Here is an 11,464-nt window from a genome sequence, read left to right as displayed (position 1 = left end):
GTCACTCCAGCCCTGAATCCAGCAGGCGCTCCCGTTTAATGCTGCGCCCACAGGTCATGGAGCTGCAAACTCCAGCAGACCGGACCTAGGGGACAAACCCCTGGCTGAGCGGAAACAGAACTGGTCACTGACGGACGCGGCTCTGTGGACCAGTGCCAGCGTGCCCGGGTGTCCGGTGGCAACTCTGACACAGACGTGGAGGCAGAAGCCCCGCCCCGAGGGCTCAGCTCAGAAACCGCTGCCTCGATGGGAGCTCTGCGCAGCCCCTGGGGGCCGGGTGCCCTGCAGGCCGCCTCCCCCTGAAGAGAACAGACAGGAGTGCAGGGGGCGCGGTGCTTTTATTATGATGGGGGTGGGGAGCGGTGCGAGTGCGGCTTCCAGCCGGTCTGCGGCAGGGGACTGGGGTGGAGGGGTGGCTGTGCAGGGTGCGGACGGTGCTGAGCAGGAGAAGGCGGGGGTCCGGAGCGGCCGGGGAGGCGCGGTCCCGGAGGAGGAGGCGCCGTGCTACTTCCAGCGCCCGGTGACCTTGGCCTTCCCTCGGGTCTTGGAGCTGCAGGGAGCAGGGCCCAGTCAAGGGGGACGGGCGGCGGGGGACGCCTCCGGGGAGTGTGGGTGTGCTGAGGGCCGACGGGGGGGCAGGGGCACACTGAGCTGCCTGCAGAGGCTCAGCCCGAAGCAGCCTCGCGGGGGACAGGGGCTCGGCCACAGGAGAGGGGAGGGGAAGGGAGGTCATGGAGGTGGGGGGGGGGGGGGAGGTGCTGGAGTCAGACACTCACACTTTCTGATTGTCATTGACCCTGTTCCGGAGAACATTGATCTGAAAGAAACGGCGAAGATCAGCCCAGTCGCCCCTGGCCCCGCCCACCTCCCCAGGCCCCGCCCACCTCCCCAGGTCCTCCCGCCTGAGACCGCCCTGCCTCTCCCAGGACCCACGCTGGGCCCCAAGTGAGCATGGGGGAGCGAAGGGGCCGAATCGCTGGTGTGCCCCTGACTCCACAGGAGGCCCGGCTTGTACAATGGTCCTCCCGGTGGACTCAGGGCGCTGAGCTGCTGCCTCAGGCCAGAAGTGGGGGCCCTCAGGGCCGGGACCCTGGGAAGTGTCTGCTCAGCCCCAGTAACCCTCAGGCTCCAGCAGCACCAGCCCCGGCAAGGGTGGGGAGCACCACCTGACCGGCCCGGGGGGATGGGGGACCGAGGCCGCCGGCGGGGGCGGGGCGCGGGGGCAGCTGCTCGCCTCGTATTTCTGCTGCTTGAACTTCTCCTGCAGGTCGAACTTCTCCGCCTCCAGGTCGTAGATGCTCTGCCAGAGCTCCCGGGCCTTCTCCCTGCGCAGGCCGGCAAGAGAGGTGGGCGGCAAGAAGGCCCCCACCCGCCTGCCTCCGGATCCTGACCCCTGGCCCTGCCCTCCCTCGCCCCCAGGCCCTGCACCCTGGCTTGGCCTTAGGGCGTGGAGCTGGGGCGCCCCAGCGGGAAGGAGAGGGAGCCGAGCACCGCCTTCCAAGAAGCCCCAGGCCAGCCCCCCGAAGCCCCCACAGGAAAGTGGGGCGGCAGCGCCCGGTGACGGGAGGCGGGGCGCCCTCCGGAGGTGCAGCCCCGCCGGCAGCCCACCTCAGCTGGTCTTCGTTTAGGTGGTCGATGGCCAGCACCTTCCTCCGCTCAGCCAGAATCTTCTTCTTCTTCTCCCGCTCTGTCTGTCTCTTCCCACTTTTACGCTCTGTCTGGAGAGAGTAAGAAGCGGGGGAGGGGCTAGAGAGGCCCTGCCTTCCCCGCACCCCCAGGCCCGGCAGGGAGACAGGCCCGCCTGCAGCACCACCTCCCTGCTGCACACCCAGGCCAGCAACGCCCGGCCTCCCCGCCTTCCAGCCCAGCACCTTGCCCTCCCCAGGCTCCCCAAAGGAGAGAAGGACCTGAGGACCGGAACCTACCTGGGCCTGCACAGCGGGACAGCGGGAGAAGAGCCCAGAGAAAGCCAGGAGAGGCGACAGACAGAGGGAGGGGCAGGAACACAGTGGAGACACGGAGGAGAGGCGTCAGCTGCCTCGGGGAGCCAGCTGCTGGACCCGCGTGCAGGCCGGGGCAGGGCCGACTGCCAGCAGGGCCCTGCTTGAGGACCAGGAGGCAGGGCCTGGGGGCTGGCCAGGTCCACAGCACAGAGAGTTCTGCTCCCCCTTCCCCCCTCCAGGAATGGGGGGCACCACACTAGGCCCTGGGATGGGCCCTAGGAGGAAACCAGCCTGCATCCAGGCAGCACTCAGCTGCTTTCCAGGGTAGCCCGTCTGACCATCTCAGAGCAGGCCACCCTACAAATGGAGAGACAGCCTCCAGGCTGCGGGAGGCCACACCAGGCAGACCAGAGATGGGGCTTCGGGCCTGCCAGCTGCACCAGCCACCAGGGAAGAGCGCTCGTGCTCTGGAGCCCCCGGCCCGGGGGAAGAGCCAGCCAGGGAGAGCCAGCTCGGGGTCTGCGTGTGAGAACGCGGTCTCCCAGAGGTGGCTGGGCATTTCTCTCCCGGGACCCCCGCAAGAGGAGGAGCCCGAGGCCCCCACCTTCTGGATGTAGCCTCCGAAGTGCATCATGTTGGACAGAGCCTTCTTCTTGCGCGCCTCGTCCTCCGCCTTCCGGCGGCTCTCCTCCTCCTCTCGGCGGGCGCGCTCCTCCTGGTTCCCGCGGGGGGAGAATGGGTTACACTGGGGGCCAGACGCCCTGAGTCTGGGCCAGCACTGAGGGCGCCCGGCACAGGCTTGGCGCTGGCGGTGCCGGCGGGAGGAGAGGGGCTGAACAGAGGGGCTCGGGTTCCCGAGGGCCTGCTCCCCTCCAGGCCAGGAGGCCCCACGGTCGGGGCCCGCCTGCAGCAGCGCAGGCGGGGGCTGCGGGGCTCGGCTCCCCGGGGCGTGCTGCGGAGGGATGGGGCGTCTCCTTAGACACTCCGGGAATCTCTGTCTCCTCCGCAGTCGGAGCCGGGACCGCGACCCTGGGCCCCGCCGACGGAGGCCGGCGGCCACTCACCGCCAGGCGCGCCTGCCGCTCCTTCTCGCGCTCCGTGCGGATGCGCTGCTGCTCAGCGCGTTCTGCCCGCCGCTTCTCCTGCGGGGGGGTGGGGGGCCGCAAGGCTGCGGTCACTCGGGACGGACCTCAGCCCCTAGAGAGGACCCGACGGCCTTCGCCGCGGCCTCTGAGTGCCCGCCGGCCCCGGCCCCGCCGGGTGGACGCCACCCTGTGCAGGGAGGTAGAGGCCAAGCCCTGTGGAGCAGGAGCGGGGCGGGGCGGAGAGGCTAGAGGGTGGAGGAGAGAGGATCCAGGCTCGGGGGAACCGCCTGGGCTCTGGGGCATCTGCCCTCCATCACTGGGGCGGAGTTGTGCCCAGGGTGCCGGGGATGGGGGCGGGGATGCCGACTCCGCTCCGCCCTGGGGTGTCGGGGAGGGAAGAGAGCGCGGGGCAGGGCCCTGGGGGCTCCTGCTGGACCCCCTCCCAGCGGCCCAGAGGGCGCGACACCCACTATCCTGTCTTTGAGGGAGACCAGCTCCTCCTCCTCCTTCTTGCGGTTCTCGAAATGCGCCTCGATCAGCGTCTGCAGCTCGTTGAGGTCCTTCTCCATACGCTTCCGGTGAATGTCCTGGCGGGGGGGGGGGGGGGGTGGGGGGGGCGGCACTCAGAGGCGACCGCACCCGCAGGGCAGCAGCGAAGCCTTGGGGTTGTGGGACCGACTGGGGCTGAGCCCAGGGTGTTGTCGGACAGGGCGCCCCTCCCCGCGTGTCCTCCCCCAAGCGTGGTGGGGTTGGGGCCGTGGGCCTGAGGTCTTTAGTGAGGCGGGGGCTGCCCTCCTTGAGCTCTCACTCACATCGAAGTCCACCCTCTCTCCATCAGGGATCTTGGGCGGCACCAAGTTGGGCATGAAGGGCCTGGTGGGCAGAAGGAGGGGTGAGCACCAAGCCCTCCCTGCCCAGAGGGGCTGCGGTACGAGGATGGGCAGGTCCCCCTCTTCCCTACAGAAAGGCCGAGACCCAGCCACCCATGCGTTGATACCAGCTCGGTGCCCACCGCGGGCCCCCACGCCCACTCGGGACTGGGGCGCCTACAGTGGCCTCATGTATCCTCACAGTTACCTGGAGTGGAAACCACTCATCTCGTTCAGGAAGACAGAGGCTCAGAGACATAAGGCTTTGCTCAAAAGCACGCAGCCAGGAAGTAGAGAGGCTTGGCTTTGCACCCTGGCTGACCCACACTCCTGGCCCCGACCCCAGGGGCCGGGGAGGCGGCAGTCGGCCTCACACGCCTCACCCACTCGCCGTGGGACTCCAGGCCAGGACGCTGAGCCCCACTTTCCTGTCTGCCCTCGGGTGTGGGGCTCTGACACGGCAGTGTTTGCTCCAATGAGGGGCTTGGATTGCGGCTGGGCTGCTTCTGGAGTGTCTCCTGGACTGCGTGCTGAGGCACCAGATGGCAGGGTTGGCATTTCCAAAGCCCCACACCCCTCTGCACCCAGAGCTCCCACATGTGTCCTGTGTGGCCCCGAGTTGCCTTGTGTGGCCCTTTGTGACCCTCTGAAGCCACGTGCCTAGACTGACATGCTTCCGCTGCTTGGCTCCAAATTGTCTTCCCCCAGGTTCTCCCCCAGCCACCAAGGACAGTGTCCCAGCTCTCCTGAGGGTCGGACAGGGTGCTGCCCAGGCCCATGGCTGGCCTTTCCTTCCCCTCTAGGTGGCCATAGTGCTGACTGTAGCAGGGCACGGCACTGGTGATGGCGTGTGGGCGGTTTTCAGCCGCCCCATCCCCCTACCCCCACACACCCAGCAGACTCTTATGCGGTACACAACCTACGCGGGTGCACATGGCGGCCTGTGCCTGCCGCACCCCAGCCTGCGCCCACGGGGCCGCATACACTCCAGCCCCATCCCGAGGGCTCTCTCTCACAGGCCGTCTCCTCCCAGGGCCTCACCACTCACCTGGGCTTGGGCTTGGACTCCTCCACCGGGCCATCTGGAGAGGAGGAAAGCACATGAACTTGGGGCCGGGAGGCCTGGATCTGGCCCCACTGTGCCCCTGGTAAGCTGGCACCCATGAGCCTCCGTTTGCCCTTCACCAGTGATTCCTTCCTGTCCCGGGATTGCAGGAGCAACCAGAGCACTAAGCTGCAGGGCTGCAAACCCCAGGCTCCACTCAGGGCTGATGCTCAGGGGGTCTCGGGGACACAAGTGCACACATCGCTCTCACTCAGCAGTGCCTGCCACACAGGGAGGAGGGGTCGGGGACACGGTCCTGGGGTCCTGGCCCCAGAGTCCCTGCCTAAGTCTCTGCCTCTGCAGCCGCCCCCCCAGACCTGAGGCGGCTCAGGACCAGGAAGCTGATGGGTGTGACTCCAAGCCCTTCCGGCTGTCTGCCTCCGGAGGTGTGACTCGGGCCACCTGGGCCCCTGTGAAGGCGTCAGGTCAACAGTGCCCACAGCAGTGACCTAGCCCATGGACCATCTGTGCCTGGGATCTCAGCCCCAGACACCCTACCCTCCAGTGGTTCACACAGGCTGCAAACCCTCATGGACAGACATGATGTGACCACTGCCCTAACCCAACCTAGCCCCCTCGCCCTGGGCACCCCCAAGGCACTGTCTCTGGAAGGAGGAACCCAACCTGCAGACACGCATGGTTCTGCTCCCAGGGTCTCCCCCTCCCCCCAGGGTCTCCCCCTCCCCCGAGGGTCTCCGTCTCCTCCCCCGAGGGTCTCCCCCTCCCCCAGGGTCTCCCCCTCCCCCCAGGGTCTCCACCTCCCCCGAGGGTCTCCCCCTCCCCCAGGGTCTCCCCACAGCTGCAGGAGGGGCTGCCCCACCACGTCCCAGTGGCCAGCGGGCCTCACCTTCAGCCTCTCTACCTTCCTCTTCTTCTCCATCTTCTAAACAGAACATGGAAAGGAGTCATGGTCCCGGTTCCAAGCTCCAGGCCCTGCCAGTAGCCCCCTGTCCCACCCACACATCCTCAGCCAAGGGGGCCCTGCAGGGCTCCAGGTCCAGGATCTGCCTGTGCACACCTGCCAGGGCCCAGACCCGCCTGGCCGAAGGAAGCAGGTGCAGCGTGTACTGACGAGGCTGAGCCCAGCCTGGACTGGGGGCTGCCCAGGCTGCAGAGCTCGGTCTAGGGGGCCTCCCCGCTGCCACAGGAGCAGCGCTGGGGCCCTTGCCGCCCCGAGCTCAGGCGGGCCCCCTTCCCCCCTCGCTCCGGGAGGGGCCTCACCTGCGGCACTGGGCTCCCCCGCCTCGGCCTCGCCTCCAGCCTCCTCTTCCACCGCCTCCTCGTGCTCTGGAGAGGTGAACCAGACAGTGAGCAGGCCCGGTGCAGGGAGGTGTGGGGCCCAGTGACATCCAAGGTCCCAGTGAGTGTGGGGGGCCCCGTGTGGCTGACAGGGGCTGCTCTGTTCTTGGTTTAAACCAGAAGCCACAAACTGGGGCCCAACGGCCTGCAGACGTTTCTAGAATGTTCCTGGAGCAGTGGCCTCAGCAGGACGGGCGGCCACAAAGCCTGGAACGCTCCGTGTCTGCTCCTTCAGGGGAAGTCTGTGCCGGGTCCTCTCGTTTGAAACTAGCCTCTCTGGGGCTGAAGCTCCCTCTGCTCCTGGAGGTGCTGCTGAAGTGGGGCCGCCTCTGGGCCCCGTGTCTGACTCAGCCTCCCTCCCCAGCTCGTTCTCTGACATCATGGCACAGGGTCAGGGTCCTCTCCTAGACTCAGGCCCCGGAGCCCCTTCCTCAGTGTCTGGGACCAGAAAGGACCCGTGTGGGTGAGGGGCCGCCCAGCATGCGAGAGGACCAGGGCCGGGGTGGAATGAGGAGGTGGGGTTCTATTTTCATCACTCGCTGGCAGGGTGTGGCCCCCAGCCGAGTCAGGCGGTGGAGCAGACAGGCGGCATGGCCCCGTCAGGACTCTGACCGCAGAAAGCCGGGGCTGGTAGGGGGGCTTTGCTCAGCTGGGAGCAGGGGCTGGGGACAGGCGAGGTGTTTCCTGGGCGACCCCCACCCCCATACCTTCCACGGCTGCTTCTGCTCAGGGAGGAGGCGTGAGCACAAGAGAGGAGAGAAGAGACAGTCAGTTTCCAGCCAGGCTGTCCTGCCCAGTGAGAGCTGGGGTGTCCTTACCTTCCTGCTCCCTGCGGTGTGAGGGGAGACGCTGTCAGGAACACAGCACGCACGCACGTGTACACACGCGCACACATACCCCACGGCCTTTTCCCAGAATGTTTACCCCTGTGCTGGGTCCTGGAGTCTGCCCGCCCCCCACCCACAGCCCAGCCCAGCCCGACTCCGTTCAGCTGCCTCCCCCACCAGGAAACCTGGCAAGTGCTGGTGCCTGAGCTCTGCATGCCCCCCTCCCCGTCCACCCGGCCGAAGTCCAAGGGCACAAGCCCTCCACCCAGCCCCCAGTTCTGCACCCTTGGTGCCCAGGAGGGGGTCTTCAGGGTCCAAGCTACGCCTGCGGTCCTGTCTGCCCCGGGCACTGCCTCCCCCAGGGACGACTGACTGATGGGCTGCAGCGTGTCCCCCTCCCTCATCCCGGGGACAGGGCAGAGGGCAGGGCCAGCAGCCCCCAAGGCCGCGATGCCAGGTCTGGGGCGGGTTTCTGGGCAGGGCGGCTCTGTGGCCTCTGGGTCCTCACTGAAACTATCTGGTCTCCTCTCAGGAGGCCCAGACCCAAGCCCCTGGCCCGGCTCATCCCCTACCCCTTGGGTCTTCACGGCCAGCCCCCTGCCTGGGGCAGCCCGAGGCAACGGGCTGGAAGCGAGGGTGTGGCTCTCCCCACACCCCCGACGGGCGCAGCCCCTGCCCAGCGCCCCAGGACTCACTCATACTCATCCACCGTCTCTTCCACGTCCGACATGGCCTCCTCTTCCCTCTGCAGAGAGACAGTCCGGTGGCCAGAGGGCCAGCCGCCCGGCTCTGTGGGAAGCGCCAGGCCTGCCATCCCCCAGCCCTGGACCAGCTGCACTGTGCCCACGCCCCTGTCGGGCAGAGACGCAATCCCAGCAGGACCAGGCTGCAGCTCCGCACCCCTTGGACGTGGCTCTGAGTCTCCAACAGCCAGGCCTCTCCCCTGGGAGCGGCTTAGCAACAGGGAGGAACCTGCAGGGTCAGCCAACACCCTGGGCCAAACTCAGGGCCCACGGTCATGGGGAGGGGCTGCTGCCTGCGGCTCTGTCTGTAAAGCTCTCAGGGCAGACACGGAGGACGGATCAGGGCCACGGGGCCTGTGGAGGCCGGAGGGACACACGGGGGACACGCAGGGGACACGCGGCTGCAGAGCTCCCCAGGGCTATTCTGCTGGAGGCTCCACAGACACACAGGTGAACGGCCACAATCACACACACACCAGACACACAGCAGACCCCAGACCCACAGAGGCTAAACGGAAGGGGGCTCACCCTCACACACGGTCACACACACACAGCACCCACCAGACACCAGACACACACCACACATGGGGAGTGCGAGCTGAGCAGGGAATCTGAGGAGGATCACAGATGAGGGAATGCCCACGTGCCAGCCTGTGTGGTGGTTCCCTGGGGACCCTGGGCGGGTGTGGGGTCTGTTCATCTCTCACAGCCACCGTCTCTATGAAAAGCCCAGCTCCGTGGAGCTTCTCCACGGTGTCCCCCACACTGGACTGGGAACAGAAGCCGGGGCCCGAGCCCCCCTCCCAGGGCCTGTGTGGAGGCAGCCCAGGGTCCCACACTGGGAAGCGTCTTGCTGTCCCGTCACTGTGAGCACCGGGAGAGGCCAGAGGGGTGCCTGGGAGGCCGGCCTGGCTTGGGACGCAGGCTCCACGCCCCGTGTGCATGACCGTGGGAAGTCTGTTGGCCCCTTGTGCCTCAGTTTCCTCTTCTCCAAGGGGAGGAAGGCTGGGGTGAAGGGAGGCTGCACCCAGCGCTGCGGCCGCCAACCTGTGACTCAGGCCACAGTAACAGTGCCCTGGACGAGGTGCTGATGCCCCCTCACCTGTCCCCCAGACCCCACCCTCACGGCTGAGACCCATCCAGGCACCCGTCTGCAGACGTGCCACGTGCCCCAGCTCTGGCAGGTGGCATGGTGGCCCACAAGGCAGCCCCTTTGAGGCTAAGAGGTGCTGAAGGCGCCCTGCCCGCAGGCCCCGGGGGAGACCGCTTCGGGCAGCAGCCTCAGGCTGGCGACTCTTCTGCGCCTGCTCCCAGTCGTCCAGCCCTGCTGGGTCAGGGCAAACGGACCTACAGTGGGGCAGGCAGGGTGGGGCTGGCAACAGGGCGCTTTGGACTGAAGCTGGCTCCCCTGGGTGGGGGTACTCATCCCAGAGAGTCTCCAAATGGAGCCTGGGGGAAGAGCGGCAGGGGGACAGCCCCCAGCCCAGGGTGGGTGAGGACTGGCAGGCCAACACTGCTCAGAGCCCCAGGGGAGCAGTCAGGCCAGGGGCCTGAGCCCCGGGAGGAGTCTGCCACCCTGGGGTGCAGGGAGGCCTCCAGGGAGCGGGTGGGCCAGCCTGGGGTGCGGCTCTCACACTCTCTCCTCTGCGGCTGTCCCCCTGCCCGCTCTGAGCCCCCGCAGGGCCCTGTGAGCCCCCCTGCTCCTACAAGCACAACTCTTAAAAATAGAGCCACTCAAGAGGCAGGTCGGGGTGGGGGAGGGCTTCCAGCCCAGAGGAGGCGTCTGAGATTGCGTCCAGGCGCTGGCGGCAGGAAGGCGGGCGCCAGGGGGGCCTCCAGTTGGGAGAGGGGCCGGAAGGCCCACACCAAGCCCCCACCTGCCCTTTCCAGCAGGTCGCCGTCACAGCCAAAAGGCCAGGGTCACCTTCCCTGGGGAATAAAGCAGAAACACTGGCCGTGCTGTCAAAGACCCAGATTTAACACCCAGCTTTGCTGTGTGACCTTAGCTGAGTCACTTAACCTCTCTGTGCCTCTGCTAACCTATCCATGAAACAGAAGGCCGGAGGCCCCACCCTCAGCCCTGTGCCCGGCAGGCAGCTGGACTCGTCCTGACCACAGCTGTTGGCCCACCCGCAGAGCTGGACCAGGGCAATGCGATCCTCCCAGATTCCTCTCCTGCCCGAAGACCCAGGTCAGAGGAGGAATTCGGGAGGTCAGGCTTCCCAGCTGCACCAGGACAAGAATGAGCCTCAAATGCCCGTCTCCAGGCGCCCGCCCTCATGTTCCTTTAGGAGGGAGCAGTTCTGCCTGCCGAGCTCCAGCAGGCGCTCTCCCCAGGGGCGTGGGGAGCAGGGGCCCTGGGTGGGGGCACTGGACTCAAGGTTAACACCCTGACCCAGGGAGCCGCCCCCCCCCCCCCCCGCCCCAGCCCGGGAAGCAGGTCTCTCCACACCGCTCAGCCCGCGCCCTGTCCGGGGTGGGGCCCAGCCCTGCGTCTGCCTGGAAGGGCCTCCGGGGTCCCTGGTCCCCTGGCTGCCTCTGGCAGGCGGCCTTTCTCATCAGTTCTGACAACTTCTGAACCCCAGGGAGGAGGATATGGCCGCGAGGACTGTTCTGACTGGTGTGGGCACCCACGGCCCGGCTCTGGTCCCCAGGACGGGGCAGAGGCTCCCCGCCTGGAGGGAGAAGGCGCCAGGAGGGGGTCCCCGGGGGTCGGAGCACCATTTCATTTAGAGGCCTGGCAATTATCTCTCCATCCTACAAACAAGGGAACAGACCCATGGAGGGACAGCTGTTCACCCAAGACCTTCCACCCGCCCCAGGCCTTCAGTGGGAGGTCTGTGATTCAGTCTCCAGCCTCAGGCTGAGGGTTGGTTAAACTAGGCTCAGGGATTCATCTCCAAGACCCCGCCCTCTAAAGATCCCGAGGGAAGGGGGCCTCTCCCAGCTCCGACACCCAGTCAGAGTGGACACTGCGACTTGGGACAGAGGGCCCAGGCAACAGGGCAGCCCTCTGCTCTTGGAGCCTGCCCCAGTCTTACCCAGAACAGGAGCTGCCAACGTGCCTTGTGGTGTCTGCTCCGCCTCGCGGGGTCTGGGCGAGGGCAGGGGCTGGACCGGCTTTAAGCAGGCCCGCGGCCCGGTGGTGGGAGGCATGTGCGCAGGAGTCACGCCGGGGGTGGCGGGGGCAGGGGGAGGGGGGTGTTGGCTGCTATTTTGGCAGGTGCCAGGGACTGAGCTGAGGGAACATGTACCCCAGGCCATATAAGCCCATGTGGTCGTCCAGCTGCTCAGATAAGCTATTTAAAACCAGGACAGACAGGCAGGGGACAGGAGGGAGCAGGCACATAACACAAGCCAGCTGTCTGTCCTGAAAACCCTGATAAAGCGGATGCCAGCAGCCGGGAAGGCAGGCTGGGGGCAGGGCGGGGGCAGGAGCTCAGCTGCGGTGATGTGTGGACAAGGGTGCTTCCAGGCTGCTGGCTCCTCCAGCGGGTGAACACCCTTGGGAGGGAGGCAGGCTCTGGTGGCCTCGGTGAGCACACCTACAGAGGGGTCTGCTTGCCCCCCAAGCCCTCCCCGCTGGGCAAGGG

General features: G+C 67.2%; 1 protein-coding gene across 4 annotated transcripts; it reads right to left on the bottom strand.

The window, feature by feature from the left end:
- Positions 1-319: 319 nt before the first annotated feature.
- Positions 320-11,041, bottom strand: TNNT2 (troponin T2, cardiac type). 4 transcript variants are annotated; one of them, XM_069545090.1, is made up of 16 exons: positions 10,913-10,993; positions 7,824-7,873; positions 7,120-7,130; positions 7,009-7,023; positions 6,224-6,289; positions 5,850-5,885; positions 4,946-4,979; positions 3,841-3,901; positions 3,499-3,615; positions 3,008-3,085; positions 2,548-2,658; positions 1,926-1,931; positions 1,609-1,718; positions 1,235-1,325; positions 777-817; positions 320-550 (listed from the first exon to the last, which is right to left on the bottom strand). In XM_069545090.1, the coding sequence occupies exons 2-16, from the start codon at positions 7,856-7,858 to the stop codon at positions 505-507; spliced, it is 858 nt and encodes a 285-aa protein (XP_069401191.1). In that variant the 5' UTR covers positions 7,859-7,873; positions 10,913-10,993; the 3' UTR covers positions 320-504. The 4 variants fall into 4 exon arrangements, with proteins under 4 accessions (XP_069401191.1, XP_069401190.1, XP_069401189.1 ...); XM_069545089.1 differs by lacking the exons at positions 320-550; positions 777-817; positions 1,235-1,325; positions 1,609-1,718; positions 1,926-1,931 and adding an exon at positions 9,749-9,800 and having other exon boundaries at positions 2,114-2,658; positions 10,913-11,041; XM_069545088.1 differs by lacking the exons at positions 320-550; positions 777-817; positions 1,235-1,325; positions 1,609-1,718; positions 1,926-1,931 and having other exon boundaries at positions 2,114-2,658.
- Positions 11,042-11,464: the final 423 nt, after the last annotated feature.

Source organism: Ovis canadensis, chromosome 12 (assembly GCF_042477335.2).
Source record: "Ovis canadensis isolate MfBH-ARS-UI-01 breed Bighorn chromosome 12, ARS-UI_OviCan_v2, whole genome shotgun sequence".
NCBI classification, from domain to species: Eukaryota; Metazoa; Chordata; class Mammalia; order Artiodactyla; family Bovidae; genus Ovis; species Ovis canadensis.
This window is presented reverse-complemented; position numbering and strand designations above follow the sequence as displayed.